The sequence below is a fragment of the Lasiosphaeria miniovina genome (assembly GCF_030549165.1).
Source record: "Lasiosphaeria miniovina strain SMH2392-1A chromosome Unknown B0T26scaffold_1, whole genome shotgun sequence".
Classification (NCBI taxonomy): Eukaryota; Fungi; Ascomycota; class Sordariomycetes; order Sordariales; family Lasiosphaeriaceae; genus Lasiosphaeria; species Lasiosphaeria miniovina.
In genome coordinates this window covers 6,502,058-6,525,650 of record NW_026848220.1, presented here as the reverse complement: position 1 = coordinate 6,525,650, position 23,593 = coordinate 6,502,058, and the positions used below count along the sequence as shown (strand labels likewise).

At 56.1% G+C, this 23,593-nt stretch overlaps 8 protein-coding genes across 8 annotated transcripts; 4 read left to right on the top strand and 4 right to left on the bottom strand.

Moving 5' to 3' along the window:
- Nucleotides 1-1,541: 1,541 nt before the first annotated feature.
- B0T26DRAFT_632578 (uncharacterized protein) lies at nt 1,542-2,087 on the top strand (the record flags this gene model as incomplete). Its single annotated transcript, XM_060436456.1, has 3 exons — nt 1,542-1,744; nt 1,776-1,812; nt 1,836-2,087. Coding segments are annotated over 3 exons (492 nt in total), but the record flags the coding sequence as incomplete, so codon positions are not given.
- Nucleotides 2,071-2,936, bottom strand: B0T26DRAFT_671070 (uncharacterized protein; the record flags this gene model as incomplete). The annotated part of the gene is made up of 3 exons (XM_060439276.1): nt 2,071-2,409; nt 2,773-2,846; nt 2,885-2,936. The coding sequence occupies 3 exons, from the start codon at nt 2,934-2,936 to the stop codon at nt 2,071-2,073; spliced, it is 465 nt and encodes a 154-aa protein (XP_060303715.1).
- B0T26DRAFT_82970 (Aldehyde/histidinol dehydrogenase) lies at nt 2,853-5,373 on the bottom strand. Its single transcript, XM_060447456.1, has 4 exons — nt 5,329-5,373; nt 4,880-5,188; nt 4,737-4,827; nt 2,853-4,671 (listed from the first exon to the last, which is right to left on the bottom strand). The coding sequence occupies exons 2-4, from the start codon at nt 5,024-5,026 to the stop codon at nt 3,287-3,289; spliced, it is 1,623 nt and encodes a 540-aa protein (XP_060303714.1). The 5' UTR covers nt 5,027-5,188; nt 5,329-5,373; the 3' UTR covers nt 2,853-3,286.
- A 1,077-nt stretch (nt 5,374-6,450) lies between these two features.
- Nucleotides 6,451-8,510, top strand: B0T26DRAFT_634534 (uncharacterized protein; the record flags this gene model as incomplete). The annotated part of the gene is made up of 4 exons (XM_060436644.1): nt 6,451-6,598; nt 6,665-7,295; nt 7,353-7,641; nt 7,740-8,510. The coding sequence occupies 4 exons, from the start codon at nt 6,451-6,453 to the stop codon at nt 8,508-8,510; spliced, it is 1,839 nt and encodes a 612-aa protein (XP_060303713.1).
- Nucleotides 8,511-9,154: 644 nt separating this feature from the next.
- B0T26DRAFT_671067 (uncharacterized protein) lies at nt 9,155-10,045 on the bottom strand (the record flags this gene model as incomplete). Its single annotated transcript, XM_060439275.1, has 3 exons — nt 9,155-9,365; nt 9,434-9,730; nt 9,795-10,045. The coding sequence occupies 3 exons, from the start codon at nt 10,043-10,045 to the stop codon at nt 9,155-9,157; spliced, it is 759 nt and encodes a 252-aa protein (XP_060303712.1).
- Nucleotides 10,046-14,385: 4,340 nt separating this feature from the next.
- Nucleotides 14,386-18,246, top strand: B0T26DRAFT_630827 (uncharacterized protein; the record flags this gene model as incomplete). Its single annotated transcript, XM_060436282.1, has 1 exon — nt 14,386-18,246. One exon carries the CDS (start codon nt 14,386-14,388, stop codon nt 18,244-18,246), a length of 3,861 nt encoding a protein of 1,286 aa, XP_060303711.1.
- A 128-nt stretch (nt 18,247-18,374) lies between these two features.
- Nucleotides 18,375-19,024, top strand: B0T26DRAFT_689767 (uncharacterized protein). Its single transcript, XM_060441056.1, has one exon. It carries the CDS (start codon nt 18,408-18,410, stop codon nt 18,573-18,575), a length of 168 nt encoding a protein of 55 aa, XP_060303710.1. The 5' UTR covers nt 18,375-18,407; the 3' UTR covers nt 18,576-19,024.
- An 871-nt stretch (nt 19,025-19,895) lies between these two features.
- Nucleotides 19,896-22,008, bottom strand: B0T26DRAFT_82901 (guanine nucleotide exchange factor). The gene is made up of 3 exons (XM_060447447.1): nt 21,651-22,008; nt 21,411-21,597; nt 19,896-21,355 (listed from the first exon to the last, which is right to left on the bottom strand). The coding sequence occupies exons 1-3, from the start codon at nt 21,926-21,928 to the stop codon at nt 20,144-20,146; spliced, it is 1,677 nt and encodes a 558-aa protein (XP_060303709.1). The 5' UTR covers nt 21,929-22,008; the 3' UTR covers nt 19,896-20,143.
- Between the last annotated feature and the right edge of the window lie 1,585 nt (nt 22,009-23,593).

Sequence of the window (23,593 nt, the reverse complement as noted above, 5' to 3'; positions counted from 1 at the left end):
CTCTATTCATGAGTTGATCATTTTGGTACGCTTCTCCTTGCGCTTCAGCCTCTCAACTCTCTTCTTAGGGAAGGGCATATCGGGTTAGCAAATCGACGGCGATCCCAGGACAAATCAGCCCGCGTCTCTTATCTTCTGTTTCGCGTACCTGTCGCTCTCCCTCCTTCTCCTCCTTCATCTCCTTCTCCTTGGCCTTTATTGCCGTCTGGGCGACTCGTAGCTTTGCGCGCTGGTCATATGGCGTCAGGCCGCCTATTGGCCGGAATGCTTTCTTTGCGGGCGCCCATTACATGCCTGCCGCGGTCCTTGGTTAGCTATAGCCTCGCGCGCATTCGTCAATTCGTATGGGGGAGGAGAAAAATACCATTCTTTCTCATTCTATACGGCTTCTCTAGCGCTTTCGCGCCTATCATTGTTGTGGTAGATATGGTGCTAGTGGTTGATATGAATACCTAGCAAAAAAAGGGGTTTACCGCTTGCCACGGCAAGGCTTCGGGGGGTGGTTTCGCCACTATTCTGGGCAGGTATGAATTGAATGGCCCACTTCGTGGGCCAGATGGCCAGCTGGACAAAAATCCACCCAATTTATATGTAAATATATTCCGCTAGCCCAATTGAGTATTTTAGATCCTAAGACCCACATTTTTGCCCAGAATGTCTCACTATATTGGCCCTGATCCCAGCGTCCGAATATAAAAATCCTATTGGTTGAATTTTACTTAAAAGTGGGTCTATTAATCTATTCCTGATGGGGATGCCAACAACCCCCCCCCACTTTCCTCGCCAACATAGGTCTGAGATAAGGTTTGGTGCGTGCCGTGATCCGGGTGCGGTTACGTTGAGAGCTTTGCCAATAAATACGCCCACCGTTTCACCCTTTTCCTGGAAGGGTAGCATCTGGCAGCCGACAATCGCAGCTATCAATACATTCCACCCTAAGTATCTATGTCGCTATATGGGCTGCCATTTTTGGCTAGTGTGGCCCCGTTATTTACCCCTTCCACCACGGATCCTAACTTTAAACTTCAAATTTCAACGCTTCGCCATGGCGGCAGTCACATCGAGGTCGACGACATCTCCGTCGGCGTCGGCTTCGTCGGCAGTTCCGTCGGCGTCTACTATACCTACTTCAGTTAATTCGACGAAAGATAGCGATCCCCCGACCATATAATTTACCAATACGCAAGATCTCTTCGACGTCATTAATTTCATTATTGGGGATTTCCTTGCCGTCATAAGTATGCTATTACCCTCTTATTTATACATAATATACTAATTATTTAGACGTCTCTCCTAATCAATTCGCCAAAATCGAGCGTGAGAGAGACACTGAGTGAGAGACTGGGCAAAAGAAACGATACTAAAAGTTCCGTTTTCGCCGCTACAATGCCAATTCCCGGATCTTGATCATCACAATCCCAACCGGTCTATATGAGGCCCTTTACCAGGGACTTTATATCCGGTATTTTACCTAGCTTGTCCGGAATGGTATGGAGGAAAGTCGGAAAAATATTAGGTTAGCTATATTTCGAGCAGAATAAGGTCATCCTGGAGGAGATAGCGGAGAAGGCGATTCGACAGGCGGTCTACGGCCGGAACGTATAGGAGTAAGTAATTGGGCAATACTAGTCATTGAGTCTGGATATTCCGAAATATTACTCGAGCTTTATAAGGATATGCAGTGGTGGTTTCAGGTATTAAACCACGAGGTCAAGATTGTTATTCTGGCGAAATTTGACGACCAGTAATACCACATCTTGCTAGAGAAATGGGAGGAAGAAATCTCGACTCCATAAGGAGCGATCACGCGGAGTCGGGCTGCTGCTATATTGTAGCAGAATGGTGTTCTCAGCCTAGTGAAACGGCAGTCAATCATCATCACCCGCAATAAGACAACAAATCCAGTATCGTACAATATTACTAGGGGGGCATTAGTACTAGGATTTCGACTTCTTTTTCTTCGCGATCTAGGCCCGCAAGAGGGAGATTTTGTACTAGCATTCAGAGCCTGCAGCTGTATGCAGAGAAAGTCTAGGCTAAGCTGCCGAGATCAGACTAGCCAACCAGAAATCAGTAGAGGCCGGTAAAGTCGGACAGAGGGCGCTGCAGTGGAATATCTTTACGCGCCTTCTGCAAATCAGTAGGGATCTCGGCGATGCTGTTGGCGTGTGAGAGTGCGGCTTCCTCGGCGAGAGCGACATGGTCGTTAGGCTTCTTGGTCTCGATGATGGCCTCGAGGACGAGCTGGTGGATCCAGCCCGCTGGGTCGCCGAGTCCAATGGAGTTGACCAGGGCGACAACACTGACATTCAGCTCGGGAATGATTGATAAGAAGGTCGTGTACCCGGCTAAACTACCACCGTGCTGCAGGACTAATTTCGCCTCGTTTCCGGGCGTGAGGGTTGGCATCTGCTTAACAAACATGGAGTTGCAGCCAAGTCCAGTGAAGGTTTTTGGCAAGGGATGCCGCTCGAGGGTTTAGAGGTGTTGTTTGCCTGATATCTATCAACAACCATTGGTTCCGGAAAGCTGCTAAAGGATATCTTCAGATATCTCGCCAGCTCTCCAGATATCAGAAACAATGTCGGACTGTGTGGGTAGATAGATACATAAAAGTCACGCAATGGTGTGGATGGGTAATTTCTGCGACAGGGGGAATAGGAGACTAAAGAAGACAAAGAGAATATATGGAAAGGAGGGGCTGATACAAAAATCGCCACGTTAGCTTATGACAAAACCATGGAGACAGTGTCCGACATCACGTTGAACAACCTGGGTGAGGACGCCAGAATGATTTTGCTTTGGGATCTTCTCAACCCCAATCAAATCTGGGAAGACCTCATTTTCTGAGACACGGTTTTCGTCCTTATTATTCGTTTCTTACTTTTCGGAACCACGCCCAGGGAAGTATGTAGAGGACCAAGCCTAGAGAACATGGCGCTCACATGGTTAGGTAGATAAGTACGGATAAAAGCGATGAAACAATATCCCTCTAATGGCATGCTATTTCAACCAATAACCAATTTTCATTTTGAACAATTTTGAAACTTCAACCTTTCAGACAAACAACGCCTTGCACCACCACCTCGCCTCGTTATCAGATAAATGTGACTGAATAAGCACCCACGACCCGAGGTAGGTATATAAATATATGTTCAATGCGTCATAAAATAAGACTTCGCTCTCACTTTTGGTACCGTTCTGGACTTGGTCCAGTTTCTCACATTGCCGAACAAGACACACAGGTTGACATCCGACCATAACCCTAGCCCCTGACTTGCCATGCTCACGTCTGAAGCGGCAGGCCCATCCCGCCGTACGTGACCATCTTGGTGGTCTGGTACTCGCCGATGCCGTAGAGGGAGCCCTCCCTACCGAAGCCGCTCTCCTTGACGCCGCCGAAAGGCGAGGCCGGGTCCGAGATGAGGCCCGTGTTGACGCCGACCATGCCGACCTCGAGGTGCTCGGCGACGCGGAAGACGCGGTGCAGGTCGCGCGAGAAGAAGTAGCCGGCCAGGCCGACGAGCGTGGCGTTGGCCAGCCGCACGACCTCGTCCTCGGTGTCGAAAGGGAACAGGCCGGCCACGGGGCCGAACGTCTCCTCGGCCGCCATGGCCATGTCGCCCGTCATGCCCGTCAGCACCGTCGGCTGGAAGAAATTTGGGCCGAGCTCGGGCATCTTGTGGCCGCCAACGACGACCTTGGCGCCCTTGGCCTCGGCGTCGCGCACGTGCTGGTCGACCTTGTCGAGGGCGCGGTGGTGGATCAGCGGGCCGTGGGTCACGGCGGCGTCGAAGCCGTTGCCGACGGAGAATTCGCGCACTTTTGCGGCGAACTTTTGCGCAAACTCGTCGTAGACGCCGCGCTGAACGTAGATGCGGTTGGCACACACGCAAGTCTGGCCCGAGGAGCGGAACTTTGACGTGATGGCGCCGGCGACGGCCAGGTCGACGTCAGCATCGTCGAAGACGATGAAGGGCGCGTTGCCGCCCAGCTCGAGCGAGAGCTTCTTGAGCGTGCCAGAGCACTGCTTCATGAGCAGCTTACCGACGGGCGTCGAGCCGGTGAACGAGACCTTGCGCACGGTGGGGTCGGTGGTGAGCACCTCGCCGACGGCAGGCGTGTTGTCGAGGGCCGTGATGAAGTTGACGACGCCCTTGGGCACGCCGGCGCGGTGGGCCAGCTCGGCCAGGGCGAGCGACGTGTAGGGGGTCTCGCCGGGGGCCTTGCACACGACGGTGCAGCCGACGGCTAGGGCGGGGCCGATCTTGCGGGTGACCATGGCGGCGGGGAAGTTCCAGGGGGTGATGAGGGCGCACACGCCGACGGGCTCCTTGATGGTGAAGACGCGGTTCCCGGGCGTCGACGACGGGATGGTGTCGCCGTAGATGCGGGGGGCCTCCTCGCTGAACCACTCGAAGAAGTTGGCGGCGTACGTGACCTCGCCCTTGGCGTCGGCCATGGGCTTGCCGTTCTCCCAGGTAATGAGGGTGGCGAGGTCCTCGGCGTTCTCGACCATGAGGTCATACCACCTCCTCAGTAGCTTGGACCGCTCCCGGCCCGTCGTCTTCCGGAAGCTCTCAAAGGCCGTCTCGGCGGCGGTGATGGCCGTCTGCGTGTCTTCTTTAGAGAACTCGGGGCAGGTGCCGATGAACTTGCCCGTAGCTGGGTCTGTGAGAGGGGCGTTGTGAGCTAGCCAAACCCGAGACGGGGAGGGTGAGAGGCCGACACCATACCATTGACTTCAAACGTCTTTCCAGACTTTGCCTTCACCCACTCGCCATTGACATAGCAGACATCCTGCTTGAACAGGGAGGGGTCTTTGAGCTAGAGGCGAGTTAGCAGCGGTCCTATGCACTCATGCGCGATGCGCCCTCACGCCAGAGACCTTGGGAGCCATTGTTGAGGCCAGGCGGGAACACGACAACGACAGCGATAATACGACTGGCAGGGTTGATCTTTGGAACCGGGACTTGGTTGCGGCCCGTGAGACGGAGAAGAGCGTCTTTTGTAGCGACAGCGACATGGTGCTGTTGCCCTGTGTTGTCGTGTGCCGGGACTTGTCGGTCAAGAGGAGCCAATGCCCAGGCCGTGAGGAGCCGAGACCAGAGCGGTGCGAGGGGCGACGGGAGCTACGGAGATGCGGATGAGGGGTCGGATTTGGAGATGACGCCAATCACGTTGCGCTCTTGTTACGAATGCTCAATGGCTCGTAGAACTAGTCAATCAGTACTCCCTTGTATGTTGTCTTGCGCCTTGCTAACTAGAGGTGTGTGTGTGCACATGTACATAGTGCGGTCGTGATAAGGGGTTGCTTAGAGAGCTTACTATGGAGGTCTTTTAGTAACGCCGATGACGTACAGTATCGGAGCTGTCGACAGCATGATCATCAGAGGACCACAGCGACCGGTTATAGTGGGTACGGTGCTAACGCTGGCGCGGTGCGGGGAGCGGAGAACAGGAATGCGCCTAACATCGGCATGTCGACCGCTTCTATTTTACATCACTGGAGTCTGTATGGGTGGAGTAACCGAGCTGCAAATTACTAGTAACCTAGGTAATCCCACAATTGAACGACCTTATATCATCAACCACGTTTCCCCATCTCAGGTTTATCTATCAAGTGATACTCCGTACACCATTGGCCAATTTTAAGAATCTGCTGGGGGATCGCTATCGCGGCAGTGCCCGACCTTACTTACAAACATTGGATTCATACCAGGTACCTACCTATATAAGGGGGGCTAGAGATTGCTTTAATGCGTGGCAGAGGATACAAGGCACGATTGCTACATGTTGGGCTGCATGTTGTCCCCCTTCACGGACTGGTCCTTCAGCTCGGAGGGTTTAGAATTGCTTAGCTTGAGAATTCTGGCTCGCCCAGGTTGCTGCCTGCCTCAGGGAGCAGCTACTAAACAGAAATAGTCAGCTGAGGAGGGTGTGGACGGTACTATACCTACTGCACAAGCTACATGAGGTATTCCTAGACACTGGTGGTTTATCGCTGCCAACATGATTCGGGCCGTGTTTTGAAATACAATTCGTGCCTAGACCGCTCTGTCATCACACAGCATCGTCTCTGGCGAGGCCGTTGTCGATCCTTACACCTCCAGCCTTAGCCCAGCCATTCACGCCTCTCGCTAAAGGGATCTCGGACCACCGCAGGACATCCAATGCTCTTTCTTCGACCGACACGCGGGTTCTTGCCTGCTTCCTGAGCCGAACACGGGTAGTGGAGGGCACTCAATCCCCTACACTCAACGGGACAGGCTCGGCTCAATTTATTCAATTGTCGCTGCTAAGGTAGCTGTGCTTAGGTGATATATATCCAATATTCCGGGCAGGGCCTCCATAATGCTCTTCTTGCTGGCCAGTTTCCCTCTTTTGGCATCTCTGCTGCGCCTTTGCTCTCCAGGCACAGCGTCTACTGCCTGGCTGCCCTGGTACGTCATGAGGCCAATCGCTTTCTTCTCTGCCCTTGGCAGTCCTGCATTGGTGGCGCCCCATTATACGGTCAACAGCTCCACAAACCAGAGTCCCGTTTTCGATGGCTATGTAAGCTTCAGCATCGAGTTTTCCAGCTTTCCCGACTTTGCAGGTGAGCTAGGGCAAGCCATACTACCGTCGGAGGTGGAATCATGCTGAATCGTGACCGTCGGCCCAGGGAACAGCTCCCACCCCAACACCTTCTCGGACACTCTCTTAGGAAATATCGGAGACCTCATAGGCGCCAAACCATACATCCGGGTCGGTGGGAACACCCAAGACTACGCCCTGTACAACGCCTCTCTCCCGTACGCCCTCAACGGCACCTTCGACCTCGCGCGGTCACCCGACTACCCAACCACCATATTCATTGGGCCCTCTTACTTTGAGTCTTACACCACCTGGAAGGATGTCAAGTTCAGTCATGGCTTCAACCTCGGCCTCGGCGGAAACAGGTCGAGCGGCTGGCAGGCCCTGCTGGACACGGTCCCCCAAGCCTGCAAGGCCCTGGGCGGAGGGAAGCTGTATGCCTGGACGTACGGGAACGAGCCAGATCTTTACTCCACGTCCTCGCAGGGCCCTGTGAGGCTGCCCGACTGGAACGAGACGCAGTATGTCAAGCAGTGGCTCAACGGGACCCGGGCTATCAAGGCTCTGCTTGACAAGAACTGCCCCGAGCTCGCCGCCCCAGCTGCGTACGGTTACATTGCCCCGTCGTTCGCCGGTGTAGGGAACCGCCTGAAGGCGCCAGTGGCGTGGGCACAGGACCTGGACACGGACGGGGATATCAAGCTGTTCTCTACGCACAAGTAAGCGTTGAGATTCTCCCGAGCCCGCTATCTGGCCGGCTGTCTGACTGTGATTAGTTATATCAGTGGCGCCACCTCGCTGGGAGTGACGCTGCAGGGGACGTTGATGAATCACTCCATCACGAAACGTTCAGTCGATGCCCATATCTTAGAATACAATAACATCAGGAGCGCTAGCTCGGCCATGCCGCCCCTCATATTCGGCGAGACAAACTCGTTGTATAACCAAGGCCGGCCTGGCCTGTCCAATACCTTTGGTGCTGCGCTATGGGGTGTTGATTTCAACCTGTACTCAGCCTCGGTCGGCTTCAAGAGGGTTCACATGCACATGGGAACCAACTATAGAGTGCGTCTCACATCCGATCTCCCTCTTCCACCTCCTATCACACCCTATCCTGAGTGAAGAAGAGGAACCATTGCTGACCCTACCAACCCGCCAACCAGTACGCCTCGTGGCAGCCCATCGAGACCGATAAGGCCAGCAGGGGCACCAAGGCGCCGTACTACGGCAACATCGCCGTAGCAGCCATGCTGGGCAACTCGAAGCGCAACCCCGTCACAGTTGTCGAGATCCCGCTGTCCTCTGACCCTCGCGAGGCGGCCTACGCGGCGTACGTCGACGGCGGCACGACGCTGGCGCGCATTATGGTGCTAAACCTGCGCAGCTACAACACGACAGTCGACGGCGCTGGGCTGGTGCCGACGGGGCCAACGCCGCGGCCCGCCGCCGTCTACCGCTTCGCCATTGCTCCTGGTAGCAGCCTGTCGAAGAACGGCACCGCGTTCGCCGTCCAGCGCCTGTGGGCCAACGGCAGCGACGCCATCACCGGCATTACCTGGGACGGCTGGAGCTACAACGTCGAGCTCGACGGCGGCCGCCCCGCCAGGCTGCGCAATGTCACTGTGGGCGAGACGGGGTTCGTGGGCGAGGATGCCACGGTCTCTGTCACGGTGCCGGACTCGACTGCCACCCTGTTGAGCTTTGTTGATATCTCGCCGGCGGGCAGCGGTGGCGGTGACAGCGGTGGCGGTGACAGCGGTGGCGGTGACAATGCCGGTAGCGGCGGCGGTAGCAATGAGAGCGGCGGCAGCACCAGCACTCATAATGATGGAACTAGCCGCACCAGTGACGTTGGCACTGTCGGGCAGACCAGCACCGGTAGACAAACGAGTGCAGCGTCAAGACGGCGGAGTATTCTGGGCATGGCGATATGAAATACGTAAAGTGACTAGGTGAGAGGATCAAATCGGAAAAGTTTAAAAGGAGAAGGGCAAAATTGGAAGTTATGTCATGTTATGCTTATTTTACCAAACTCATTATTTGGATCTCTTGCTTGTATACGATATGATATACAACGTCCTCCATCATGAAGGTGGAGGTATCCCGAGGTGGACAATAAGCGGCAATATGAGCGCCCATCGAGCATCTAGACCAATCCAGAGAGAGAGAGAGAGAGAGAGAGAGAGAAAGAGGAGACAGAGAAACAGAGAGACAGAGACACAGAGAGAGAGATTGTGCATTGTTGACATACCGGAAGAAATAAAACAACCCCTCCCAAAGAGAGATCCGACACGTTCAACTCCTCGCTTTCCCCTAAACCTATAGCACACACATACACACATACGCGGGCGAAAGAGCTAGGCCACTGCGGCGGGATTGTTTCCCACGCCGCGCTTTAGTCCCTTTCTCCGCTTACTTTTTTGTGGCACAAGAGCGTAATTCGTCCCAATATTTGTCTCCTTTCCATCCTATCGACAACTCGTCGATAAAAACAGGTATCAGACGAGATAAACAAAAAAAGACGACACGACAATGGCCTTCCTTTCATTAATTTTTTTTTTGCTGTTGGCTCGAGAGCTTAGCCAGAGCGGAGAGGCAGCTTCCTATCGAGTGTGTAGAAGGCCTGCGTGCGCGGGGTGAAGGGCATGGTGCGCGGGGTGGCGGGCGGCTGCATCTCCCACTGCTTGTCGTTGTCGGCCTCCTCCTCGTCGTCATCGTCGCGAATGTCGTTGAGGGGGTTGGGGAACATTGCCCAGGCAGCTAGGACCGTGTTGCAGAGATAGATGAACCTGGAAACCGCGTTAGTATACATATGTCGAGTAGCTCCAGATTCTGGACGGCGGGTAGGCAGGCTTACATCATCACGACGGTCACGGCAAAGGCGCCCTTGGCCATGTAGCAGTCCTTGACCGCGCCGTACGGCTCCGCGATGCTGCAGCTCATCCGGATATACCAGGCCACGGAGCTCGGGTAGCGCTTGTCGGCGTAGTCGGGGCCGGCCTGGCCGTAGACTCCCACGACGTAAAGGACCATCAAGCCGAAACTAGTCAGGAGGCCGACGATAGGGTAGAAGACCTTCATGATGCTAGCGATCATCTTGGCCAAGAGGACGAAGAGGGAGAGGATGGAGATAGCCACGCAAAAGTTGGTCAATCTGCGGTCACCAGCGGTCAGAGTCCGGCTGCTCGATCTCGACCCAAGATAACGAGGAAACTCACGACTGCGACCACACAAACGGGATATTTGGCAGTGGCCGGTGGTTCGCATACGCGTAGAGAATCATGTTGGGGTTCGAGTTTAGCTGGTTGTTGAACCCGATGCGCCAAAAGAGCGTCCGGTAGGCATCGGGCTGGGAGATGCCGAACAGGACGAGAGCGGCGATGGTGCCAGCCAGCTCGGGGATCAAGCCCCAGTAAAGCGCCTTATGGAGCCTCCATTTCCGGTGGAGGATCTTATATGTGCGCACCATCTTAAGAGCCTGTGTTTATGTCTCGGAAGGTTATGTAAACCGTCGACTCCGAGAGCTGATTCCGCCTTTCCTGCCGGGTCACAATTGGCGACGCTAGTCCCGATTCCCCTCACTTCGCAGTGAATGCCGTCGGTGGCGCGGACAATCCGGCGATCGTCGCTGAACTTGCCAGCGGTTGCGGTGCTGGGGAGGCCTCACATCCAGGTCGCTTTCTCGGTTGGCGATCAGATCCCCGAGACTCCTTTTCTGCGGCGGAGACAAGCAAGACGGCGTTCCTGAGAGACAGAAAGGGAGGGGGACGGCAGCGGCGATTATATCGACTCTTTGCAGTGAAAACGCCCGCCCTTCCCGGCACTCTCCCAAGCGCACCCTCTGTCCTGCCGCCCAAGGTCCCAGGCCCCCATGCCGAGTAGCCCGAAAGATGCAGGTGGCCGGTCAATCACAGGGCAGTACCCAATCGGAGAGACGAGAGGGTGTGGGACTCGGGCGGCGTCTAAGCGCCCAGCGCCTCCAATCCCGCCAGCGATTCGCGGGGAAGAGTTGCAGGGGCTAACAGAACTGCAACCACTTACGCCCATTTGGTGCTGTCTGACCACCCACGGCCCAGCGAGCACCTCTTTCGAGCTTCCGGCGTACCTCGACCCGCTCGTCCACGCCGCATTGCGACCAACTTTCGGCCTAGCACTTTTGGGGGGAGGAGCGCTTCCACTGATTGCGCACCTCTGATGAGCTTGACGATTCAAGCTTTCAAATCCCATCCCGTATTGCTTATTAGTCCGGCATGGCCAGGAGCGTCGGTGCACTAGCTGAGTGTGCTTGGTACCTGATGGCGTGCATGGAGAAAACAGACTAGTGGCTCGTTTGGCCGCTTGCTGGCCGGACCCGTCTTTGCCGTCGATAAATGTTCCGATGGGGTCGCTCCCGCGGCTTCACTTCTGCTCCATGAGGCGCCGGCCTAGGCGGCCCCCATCGACCCATTGCTCCACTAACTGACCGACACTTTCCTACAGAGTTCAGGTGCGGGAATTCCGTATAAGAGTAATCTGTGCTGCGGTATCCGTTGACACCTCGAGCCCGTTTAATCTTGCGGTCGAGTCGGGATAGTTCCCAACGCATAGCCCGTTACCCGTGGGGCTATCATCGTTGAGAGGCATCTCGAAAAAACTCGAGTGTTCAATCTCTGTAGTCTGTTGGTCGGCTGTTCAGCCGTGGGCATTACAATCGGGGAAATGGATTGTGGGTTCCTAAAATGCAACATCAATGCCCTCAAAGTGCCTCTGGTATAATCTTAAGTAAGCACAGGGCGAAAACATGCTGATGAAAAACGACCGCGTCTGTTGATGGGTGATTGAAACCATGACCGATCAGGACGCTGCTCAGTAGCATTCCGAATGGCGCTTTGCGACTGACGCACGACACCAGCGCCGGCACTGTCAGTCTAGGGTAGGCTCTGAGCCGAACCCTTGATCATGCCTTGCTGTCAGTCTGTCTGAACGAGTCTCGCCGGCACGCGGTGCGGATCACAATCGGCTCAAGGGTAAGGGTAAGGGGCGATCACGGGCTAGGGCACGGTCGCCGTGATGGCCATGAACTCTTGACAGGTTGCATCCAAAAGCCTCACAAGACAGAATAAATTATACCAAGCACGGAGTAGTACGTGTAGGAGAGGCTTCGTATAGAGTGCAGAACGCGGGTTAGCCCGGTTACCACTGAAAGAACTCAAAGGCTACTGTAGGATTATATTGGGGTTGCCCTTGCCAATTGTTGAGAGGCGCGCATCGGATTTCGTTTCTGAGATCGAGATCGAGATCGACTTTTCCCGATAACCGTTTCTGAAACGAAGCTCGACCGCTCCCGTCTCTTCCGAATTTGGAGCCGACTTCCTCGAGGGAAACTATTTCCTTAAAACGGAGGCAATTCTATCATCAGGCCACTTTCGCGGAGGGCCACGCTGATTGGTCCAGGGTGTGTATCGCGGGGTGGGCCAAGCCCAGGGCGGAATGGGCCCTTCCAGAACTGGGCGATCGTCTCCACAAGCCCAATTGTGGGACGTCAAAGTCGCACCCAACACTGCAACATTGGCGCATTCCGTTTTCGTTTCGTTTTGACCACGACGGCTACAAAATTTGTCTTTATGCTGTGTGAATGGCATGTCGGAGGGTGAGGAGTTTCCAAGTAGCAAGCCGGTTGAACAAGGTTTGACCCAACGAGTTAAGTGTGAAGCAGACCTTGGCTATCTCGACTGTTCACGTCGAACATCTGCCGATATGCAGAAGCTACGGACGCCAAAAACCCAAACGTTCTCTAACTTGGGAGTGTGTAACAAAGGGACGAATTGACCGAGTCCTGTGCTAATAGAAGCGGATTGGAGATTCTTCACAATAAGAGTACCAACCTGAAGGGTTATATGGCGTCTTGGACCAATCAATGTGGAGATCTGGATACGGAATATAGGACGGAACCTAAAGAGAGGCCCGTCGACTGGCGGCGGCAAGGATGGGCGGGTGCCGCCGTTGACAACACACCAAATTGCAAGAGGCTCTAGACCTTAATGGACCTCGTAACCCCTGTCGGACGCTCCTGCTTCAGGGCGAGTCTCTGCCACGGCCCTCAATCAAGTGGGCTGTGTCTGTTGCTGTTGCCGGCCCCGACCTCACCGACTTCAGTGGGAACTACGACACTACGACCTCAAGCTTGGGGGGAAAGAGCTTCTGAAGTGTCCACCGCGTCTGGTCCAGAAAACGGAAGCTACTACCTGAGCCTGGCCTGACCTTACCTACCTTACCTACCTAAGGCACCTCAGAGCTACCACTAAGGTGCATGCGGGCTGCAGGGAATCCGTGATACCTTAGGGTCCCCAAGGTACCTTACCTACTGCGTGCTAGAGTTCCCCACCAACCGCTTCCTGCGACCGCGTCCACTCGCCTTCTGGCTATCACTTAGGTGGCTGCCTTTGGGTAAGGTAATTATTACGGAAGACGGCTACCTTAGCATTTAGCTCAGTTTCACATGGCCGCGCGGGCTACAAGCCCTACCTGCCTTCCTATTCACTGTCATCGGGCTCCGTCTTTATCGTGCATTTCTATAAGGTATCCGGGAGCTGTCGAGTTTCCGAGCCCATGAATGCCCATTGCCTGCACCTTCGGTTTCGTCCACGGCCAAGAGCGAGCAGCAAGAGGGGGCAGACCAGAACCGACGGAGAGAGACTGATGCTAGAGCCCAGCCATAGTCTTAGTCTTGACCTTGATCAGTGGTCAAGAAGCGTGCGTGTGGGTTACCAGACCAGGCAGGCGTAGAGACTGGCCTTTGGTATCGATCGGTTACGCCAGACACGATCCGCAAGTAAGGCATCCGTGCCGAGAAGAAAGAAGAAACGCAAGCCCCAAGGGCTCGGAAGACGACTCATCGCACCGACCCCCTTCGTCCTCGTCCACATTGCCTTGTCCATCGCACACGCCTTCCGAGACCAGGCCGGCTCGCCGAGCCTCCGCAGCACCTCGAAGCAACTGACAGACAGGTCTGGCTTCGTGGCTCTGGTTAATGGCTTCGCAGCCGGGTTCCATCTCCGATAACCGCCGCCCCTATCTGGTCGTTTGCCGGTTATCGCTGGCTACGATCGTCGGTAGAAGGCTGTCCCGGCGCCCAATCCCGTTGCCGACTGCTGAAAGGCGGCCTGGCAGCGCCTTACCGCACCGTCGAGGCCATTCGACCTAGCTCCCGATTTGATGACGCTGGAGGACAGGGCCGAGCCCCATATCTCGTCTCGCCGCACTGCTGCGCCCCTTCCTCGCCACCCGTCCCCCGTGCCGCCTCTCGGAGATTCTTGTCCGCCCACCAACCCCACCCGCCACGGAGCCACCGGCCTTCCCCCCGCCGACCTCGCCAGCAAAAGCGGGCTGCTCCCGGGCGCCTCGACGCCTGACGGCAGTCGGCATGGTCTGACGTCTCTTCCAACAGCAGCCCACCATCCATCGCTGTCGTCGTCGCCACCACAACCACCACCCTCTAGACCTGGCCAAACCCCTCGAACTACTGGGCCCCGACCAGCCTCGAAAACGTCGACATCCGAGACAACAACAGGAATACGATCATCGCCAGGCTCGCTGGGAAAGAGATCGTCCGAGCCGGATCAGCACCCCGCCCCTCCACTCGAGTCCCCCACCAAAAAAACTCGTCTCGTGCCACCCGGCAGCCTCTCCCTCCCACCTCCGCCCCAGACCCCGGCCGGACTCGCACCCACACGACCGGATCTATCCTCGCCGCTCTTCTTCTCTAGCTCGTACAAGCGCACGTCGGCCCGCCGCCACGGCTTCGCCGGTTCCGAGGTTTCGTCGTCAGTCATGAGCCCCGCCCAGGAGTCGCAGGATGGGGGGGTCACCACGCTCCGCCTGCCCAAGGGCCAGATCAGCGCCGCCAGTCCCGGAAGGTCGGCCGGCACCCCAGGCAGTTGGTCCTCGGCAGAGTTCTCTGCTCTATCCCGTAGTCCGGACGGCTGGCCTCAGCCATCCACCGTCCAGCTCCTACAGGGCATAGGCGCCATCGAGTTTCTAGAACAAGACGAAAGGCCGACCTTTCTTGTCGACCTTAGCGACCCTATAAACTTTAACCCCGGCCCACTCCATATAGTGTTTGCCAACGCCTCCCTGAGAGCAACGCAGGGCATCTTGGAGCTGCTGCAGGTGGACATGGCAGAGTCGGGAGCTGATGATGACTATGTCCGCTTTAAGGCGTGGGTGGTCAGCCTCGTGAGAGAGAAGGCGCCCGCAGATGCAGGCCTGCCGTCTATATCGTATGGGGGAATCACTTGGTCGTGTTCGACACTCAGGAAGCGCTTCCGATTTGTGTGTGGGAATACCGGCTCCGTGTCGAGCACTCCGACATCGCCAAGCCTGGCGGCGGCATCGTCTTTGGTGACTGGCCAAAGAGCAAGGAGCCCGACGGTAGGCCGGGGACCTACCGCGCCGAGAGAACAGAGCGACTACTTTGGGGCGGTCGAGACGACCCATGAACGGGCCCATTCGGAGCCCAGAAGCAGGCCTGAAGCCGTGGCAGGCAGGCTTGCTTCTCCCAGCAGCGCTTTGGCTCCGCTCGTTCTTCCAGCGCAGCTACACACGACGTTTGATTGGACTCGGATACCATTCGATGACCCCAACCTAGGCGCCCACCACCAGTTTGCACGATCCGTAGACTGGGCGTCAACCTCGCTGGGCCCTGTCGAGAACTGGTCTACAGATCTCCGCATCATGTCCAATATGATCATGGGCAGCCCTCATCCCGCAGCCATGTACTGGGGTCCAGAATATGTCGCCATATACAACGAGGCCTACATAGGAGTGGCCGGAATGAAGCATCCGCAGCTGATGGGTTCGAGATATTGCGACGCCTGGTCCGAGATTTGGGACGGGATTCAGCCCGTGCTTGACGCGGCATATACCAACGGAGATGCGACGATGAAGCACGACGACACCCTCTTTCTCACTCGTCACGGCTTCTTAGAAGAGACCTTCTTCAACTGGGCCATCATCCCCTTGGTCGGCGGCGACGGAACAGTGGTCGGCCTCTACAACCCCGCCTTTGAGAACACGCGGCGCAAGGTCAACGAGCGCAGGATGCTCACCCTCCGCGAGGTTGGCGTCAAGACTTCGCAGGCGCGCGATGTCAAGGGCTTCTGGAGTCAAGTCCAGAAAGGACTCGAATACAACCCGCTCGACGTTCCTTTTGCCCTAATCTACTCTGTCGTAGAGGACAGCGAGAGCGAGGTCTCCTCCATGAATTCGGCGAGTTATTCGAGCCCACCAATGGTGGTCTTGGAAGGGTCCCTGGGAGTTCCGGATGGCCATCCCATTGCGGCCGCTCTGATCGACTTGAAGTCCAACGACGAGGCGTTTGCGCCGTACATGAGAGACTCGATGACTGACCCAACCGGGGCCAATCCCATCATACTCAGCCGCGAGAACGGCACCCTACCGGATCACCTGGTACAGGGCTTGGCGTGGAGGGGGTTTGGCGATCCGTGTCGGACTGTTGTCGTGTTTCCAGTGCACCCCACGACGGCGGGCGAGACGATAGTTGGCTTCATTGTGCTGGGCGTGAACCCTCGGCGGCCCTATGACGAGAACTATCGGCTGTTTGTCACGCTCCTCGACCGACAACTTGCGACGTCAATGGCGTCGGTCGTGCTGTTCGAGGAAGAAATTAAGCGGGGGCAGCGAGCTGCGCGCCTCGCCGCCATAGACCGGCAGGAGCTGTCAATGCAATTATACATTCGGACCCAGGAGGCAGTTGAGAGCGAGTATCGCTTCACGAGGATGGCCGAGTTTGGGCCGGTGGGGCTATTCATCGCCGACAGCAACGGGCACATTAATTACTGCAACGAGATGTGGTGGAAAATATCCGGCCACGCAAGGAGCACGAGCACGCTCGATTCCTGGATGGAGAGCATTCGGGACGAGGATCGGCCCGAGGTCGAGCGCGTCTGGCGGCAGCTTGTCGATGGCAAGACGGCCGTAACCCACGAGTTTCGGTTCAAGCACACGCGGGGGCTCGTTGACGGCCGGTCGGTCGAGACTTGGGCCCTCATGAGCGCTTATCCGGAAAAGGACGACCGTGGCGGGCTGAAGAGCATATTTGGCTGCATCACTGACATCTCGCAGCAGAAGTGGGCTGAGGATCTCCAGAAGCAGAGGTGGGACGAGGCTGTCGAAGTGAAGCGGCAGCAGGAGAACTTTATCGACATCACAAGTCACGAAATGCGGAACCCGCTGAGTGCTATCCTCCAGTGCGCCGACGAGATCTCGTCGGGCCTGAATCGTTACAAGCTGTTAGATACGCCTTCGCAAGCCAGCGCCTTGGGAGTGCTGGTCGACAGCTGCATAGAGGCGGCTAACACCATCTCTCTCTGTGCGAGCCACCAAAAGCGGATTGTCGATGACATCCTAACCCTGTCGAAGCTCGACTCAAAACTGCTGCTCGTGACGCCCGTCGATGAGCAGCCCGTCACCGTCGTGCAGAATGTGCTGAAGATGTTTGAGCCTGAGCTGAATTCAAACGAAATCTCTGGCGGCTTTCAAGTCGAGCAGTCGTACCGGGACTTGGCCGTCGATTGGGTCAAGATAGACCCCTCGCGCCTTCGCCAAGTCCTCATAAATCTAATAACGAACGCCATCAAGTTCACACAGGGCCGGCCGACGCGGTCGATTGTGATTAGTCTCGGGGCATCCAAAGATGCAGTCCGAAATGATATCTCGTACATCCCCCCTCGTCATCCGGACCAGGCCGACATTACCGACGAGGCGGACTGGGCCGAAGGCGAAAAAATCAACCTGCATCTGGCTGTCACCGACACCGGCCCGGGGCTGGACGATGACGAGAAAAAGATTCTCTTTCAGCGCTTTTCCCAGGCCAGCCCCAGGACCCACGTCCAATACGGCGGCTCCGGGCTGGGGCTGTTCATTTGCCGGATCCTTACCGAGCTACAGGGCGGGCAGATTGGCGTGCTGTCCCGGAAAGGCGAGGGCAGCACGTTCGGCTTTTACATTAAGAGCAGGAAAGCAGAAGATCCCTACCTGAGCCTGGTTTCAGAAACCCGGAGCCCGGTCGTGCATGTGTCCAGCGGGCCAGTGCAGCAGACCCAACATGCAGCAAAGCCCGAAGTTCCTGCCGCCCCTATTGGAGGACCGCTGCTAGAACGAGTGGCTTCTGTTCCTTTCCGAGACCTCAATTCTGCCAGGAACCTGGATATCCTGATTGTCGAGGATAACCTAGTAAACCAGAGAGTGCTGAACCGGCAACTGCAGCTTTCAGGAAACAACACGTGGGTTGCCAACCATGGCGGCGAGGCATTACAAGTAATCCGAAGTTCCCGCTTCTGGGATGGGAAGGCTGTTGCCCGCAGCGCGGTCCCGGAGCTGTACTCCGCTAGCACCACCGCTCCGCTGCCTGGCGGCAAGGAAAATAATCTAAACATATCGGTAATCTTGATGGACCTAGAAATGCCTGTCATGGACGGAATGAGCTGCACGCGCGAGATCCGGCGGCTAGAGGGCGAGGGCATAATCACACATCACATACCCATCATAGCCGTCACCGCCTATGCGCGGCCTGAGCAGGTCGAGGACGCAAAGGCCGCTGGTGTCGTAAGTTTGCTCCACCTATTAACAGGCGCTCCTCAAATAAGCTGTAGACTTTTGTTTGCTAACTGACATGGCGCCGGCTTGAAGGATGACGTTATTTCGAAACCTTTCCGTATTCCGGAGCTGCTACCCAAGATCGAGGAGCTGGTGCAGAGATACAGCACGTCACCCTAGCGGGCTCGGACCATATTCCACACTTTTTTTATTGGCGCGTGCTACTCGATATCAGGATGCATGGCCTTCTGCACCTGAGTGGCATTGCCCTTGCGTATTATCATTTAACTACGCCGCTTGCCCCGTCGGAATTCTTGCTGTATTTAATCGGCGCAGCGCTGACGCTGGCCGGGGTGCATGCAATCACCACAATATTGGCAACCTCACTCCCCCGACCCAACTAGACTAGACGGTAGCTTTTCTGGGCTTCATCGTATCTGGCACACACCTATGTAGTTAGATAGGCGGGCTAGAGCTGGCAGTAAGGGATTCGCAAAGTCAAACTGTTTTGCGCGTAGGAGAGCGGGCGTCTGGGATGGCTGTAGCATGGCAATGCGCGAGGCTAAATGGAATTTTTGTTTTCTAACAAGAGGGGAGATGCCGGTATAAATTAGGCTTCATCTGAGACCTTGAACGAGAAACATGAGCACACTTTTGTGAACTAAAGACCCCGGCAAGTGATCAAGGTCAACGAACGAGACATAGTACTCCTGTCGCCAACCCACAGGCTGAATATCGGGGACGTCTTGGCTTTGGACGAACCAGCTAGTCCGCATCGATGTGTTGCTCCTGAGTTAACAGGTGTGCGCATATGACAAGTACATGATATATAAGGGAGGGGACTACCTTACCTCAGCTTGCTTGAAAATCTAGACACGTAGAAAGATGCCCCCGTAGTCTTTCGAGCAAATAAAATAGTGGATAAGATACTAAGAGGTACTTCGTAGAGCTGAGCAAGACAACGCATTTACAAAATACAGCACTCAGCATTGAGTCGACAAGACGCACGAAGAGATAGTTATTCAGTCGCCTAGGCCCAAGTAGTCAAATCAACTTTCCCCAGCCAAGAGCTACTTACTGTACACGTGTACATGCAGAGCTAAGTGTCAAAGTTGTCAAGCTAAACTCACGCTTAGACACCGATGAAGCTTCTTTATTTACGAACCTTATCTAATTTCACTCAACATAAAAAGAACCACGCGAAACAAAATGACAGTAAGATGGCGAACTCAACGCGCGAGAGTGTATTATTAGCTATTAAAAGGGGGGTTGCTAAGCCCCTCCAGTCTGACCATATATAGATTGGAAAGACAGAAAAGACCCAGCCCAGTTTGGTTTCGCGAGGTATATCCCTCCCATCCTCCTTCCTCCATTTCTTACTGATTTTTTTGTTGTGATTTCTGTATTTTTTTCTTCGCTTCTCGCATCACCCATTCCCACTTCTCCACACACCCAGCTGTCAGTTGACCCGGTCATGTCAACCAATTCAGCCAATCCACACACCCTTGCAAGCCCAAAACCCAACGGCGGCTTCTTCTTTCCTCCGGGAGGGGGGTATACTTTGGGTATCAAAAACACCGAAAATACAGCATGTACCGAGAGATCGCAACGACCAAAACGCAGCAGACAAAAACGCGGAAGGGGGAATCAAGGTATCTGAACAAGGAAAACAATCGCGGTATCGTATAAGGAAAAAAGCATAAAGATGCGCGCGTCAGCGGTGGGGGTCCTGGAGGCCCAGCCCACACCGCGTCGGCTGCAAATGGGTATCAGAAGAACCAGTCTTGAGCAGGGTATCTTGAAATGCAGATCCGATTCCGACCAACCCAGCGTGCAAAGGAGGTGTGTGCGTAGACCTCCCAACGGTGGGGTGTTGAGAGACATCGTCGTTCGTGAGTTCGCTCTATTTTCGTGGATTTTCCCGTCCAATTCAACGTCATGCAGGGCAGGCGCTGGAAATGGTAGATCGTGCTTAAGCGGTGGCAGCCACGACAGGGGTCGACTCGAGCGGCTTGGCAACTGGCTCCTCGGCCAATTCAGCGGGCTTGGGGGCCTCCTCGGTAGCGGGCTCGGCAGCAGTGGTCTCAGCCTCGGCGGCAGCAGGTGTCTCCTCAGCCTTCTCCTCGGTCTTCTCGACCTTCTCGGCCTTGGCCTTGCTCTTGATAGTGGCACGGAGCTTAGAGAATGCCGAAGGCGACTTGGGCTTCTCGGTCTCCTCATCGGATGAGACCACCTTCTCCTTCTTGCCGAAGGTGAACGGGAGAGAGCTCTTGCGCTTGTCGCTCTTCACCTCCTTCTTGGTCTCGCCGTTGGTCGCAGGGGCGGCCTCGACAGTCTCAGTGGGGACGGTGGCAGGCGAAGAAACTTCAGCCGAGAGAGGCTCGCTGGTATCAACAGCCGGGATCACGGGCGCCGTCTCGGCGACAGCCTCAGCGGTAACAGGGGTCTCCTCAACGGGGGCGGCCTCGGGAGTGGCAACCTTCTTCTTGCCAAAAGAGAGGTTGGAGAAGATGCTGCCGCGCTTAGACGGGGTCGGCTTGGCCTCAGCAACTTCCTCCTTCTTCTCGTCAACCTTGGTCTCAGCAGGAGCAGCCTCCTCGGTAGCAGGGGCAGTCTCGGCAACAACATCGGGAACAACGACCTCAGCGGCGGGGGCCTCCACGACGGCGGGGGCCTCAACAGCAAGGGCAGCAGTCTCGGCTTCCTTGGCGGGCTCGGCAGCAACGGCCTCGGCCGCCTTCTTCTCCTCCTTTTTGCCGAAAGGCAGGCTGCCAAAGATGGAGTTGCGCTTGCGACTAGCGGAGCGGCGCTTGGGCTCCTCCTTCTTTACCTCTTCCTTGGGTGCCTCGGCGGCGGGAGCCTCAACAGCCTCCTCCTTGGGAGCCTCAACAGCCGGGGCCTCGGCAACAACCTCTTCGGTAGCTGCAGGGGCTTCGGCGACCGGCTCGGCAGACGGGGCCTTCTCCTCCTTCTTGGCAGGCTTGAGGCTTTCCAGTGTCTTCTTATACGTCTCCGACTCGGGAATGGTTGCAGCCAACTCCTTCGCCTCGGCAATCTTGGCCTTCAGCTGAGCAACCCAGCTATCACGCTCGGTAGCGCTGGAGGCCTTGAAGGTGTGTTTATGACCCTTGGAGGTGAAGTGAAACTTGTTGGCTCCCTCGGTTGCGGGCTCTGAAGCCTCGGCCTGTATTTGATGGTTAGCAACGAATTAGCAATAGTAGTAACTGAGAATGTCTTACCAGCTGAATAGCGCCATGGGGGGTAGACTTCTCTCCAAAGAAGAGCAGGCCTTTACCCGTCTCAGCGGCCCAGGCAGTAACGTGGTGGGCAACATCGATGGCCTTGTCGGCCTTGAAAGTGGCGAGAGACTTAACATCGACCGGCTCTGCTCCGAACCAGAAATGCTTCTTGGAGTAGAAGATGTTCCTATTGATACTGTTGGCACCAGCGACGTGTAGGAAAGGATGAGAAACACGTACTTGGGGAAGTTGGCACCCTGGCCCTTGTGCTCGAGACTGCCCTCCTCAACGGGCTTGAGCTCCTCCGCCTTGGTCTCCTCAGCCGGGGCAGCGGCCTCGGTGGCGGCGACAGGCTCGGCGACAGTGGCCGGGGCGGCCTCAACTTCTGTCGCAGCGGGCTCGGTAGTGGCAGGCGCGGCCTCGGCAGGCACGGCCTCGGCAGGCACGGCCTTGACGACGGGCTCGGTGGCAGGAACAGTCTCCTGGGGGACTTCGGTGGGCTTCACGGTGTCGGCCATTGTGAATGATGCAAAAAGCTGGGTATCACTTGAAAGAAAAAGAAAAAAAAGAAGAAAGTGGTATTATTGGGGTATCACTGGGAAGAGAGCAAGAGAAAAAAAGTCAGACCGGCTCTTGGGGGGTGATGGATGGATCAAGAGATGCTCGGGAGAGGGGTCTTCAAGACGTAGAAAATCTCGGCAACGAGGTGGTTTTGTTGGCGGTGGAGGAAGAGAAGGGGAGGGAAATGGAAGAGAGCCGCGTGATGGCCTCTGGGGGTACTTATTTGCGCTGCCGTGTCTTCTGGGGGGGAGCTGTCAAAACGGTAGGACTGGTGTGCGATCTGCCCACCGAAGCTGCCTCGTGAGTAGTCTGCTCCTGACTGGTCCGCGGGGGGGCTGGCAAACTGGGGACAGGGTCCCAAAAACGGAATCGAGCTAGGGAACCCGACCCTTGGAGCTAAACTTCTGCAGCCGACGGCCCACCTATTCGCTGCCTAGCCCGAACGCTGGCCAGTGGCCACTGAGCGCAACCGCAGGCAGCTGGCCCCTTGCCCAGACAAAGGCGCGAAGCCTGCTCGTCAATGTCCAGTTGCTGGGAGAACACGAAATTGCTTCAACCGTTTTTGGACAGGGATTCGGATTTCAGTATGCGCTTGCTGCAGCCACTAGCGCTCTCGACCCACACCTGTTGCACCTCACTGGCCAGTGCGCCTCTTGGGGTCTCGTTAGCCCGGGTGTGTACTTCACCTGCAAGTACCGGCGTCGTCCTGATGCAGAAGCTCCACAACGCCTCTCACGCCTCGAGCTCGCCTGTCCCTCCCCATCGTGCCCGCTGGCGTGCGTCGAGCCCGCCTGCAGAAGACGAGCCCTCCAGCTGCCGCCGCCGCCCTTGTGACTTTAGTCGCTGGTAGCTAAATTAAACCACTTTCCTTGCCCCTCCCCGTCGATCAGGCCTGGCGTCTCTTGCTCCCTCATCTCACAGCTCGGCACATCAGTTCTGAACGATTATTATTGATTTTACTGATGGGGCCATGGACGATACTAGAGCTCGCCTGTGCGAGTGCGCCTGCATTGCAGCTTCAAGGTACGAGGCGTTAGCACTGACTGCACTAGCTGTTTGTCTGCCCTCAGAGCAGAGTCCGCAAGACCATCGGCCCTGTAATTTGGCTCTCTGGCTGTCCACGGACGGCCTGTCAAACCCTCTGTCCAGGAACCTAAGGTTCGAGGGCCTCTGCAGGCGCGCAGCCGATCCTGCGTCCCACAAGGACAAATCGACCACGGCGAGGCAGGTCGTTGTTGGTGGGCCGTCAACTGTTATGCACAACCTGGATTATCTCTGCTGTCTGCTGGTATGTATCCACCTGTAAAATTTCCAAGGTTCCATGCTGCACCAGACCCCTCAACGACCGTAATCAATCCAGGGCCCCACCGGGCACCGATCCCCTCACCGTCCACCAACCAACCCACTTCCGACACTGGCAGCTCGCCACGGACCGCTGGAAATGGACTTCACTCCACAGGGGGGCCACCCACTAACTCGACGTTATTTCACTACCGGTTCATCGCCTGCCCGGACGAGACAGTCGAGGCAACACCTCCGACACTGGCAGGATAGCATTCACTCGGGACGCTCTGACGGGAGTGCTGACGGAGGCGGCCGAGCCCTCACAAAGCAGGGGGTTA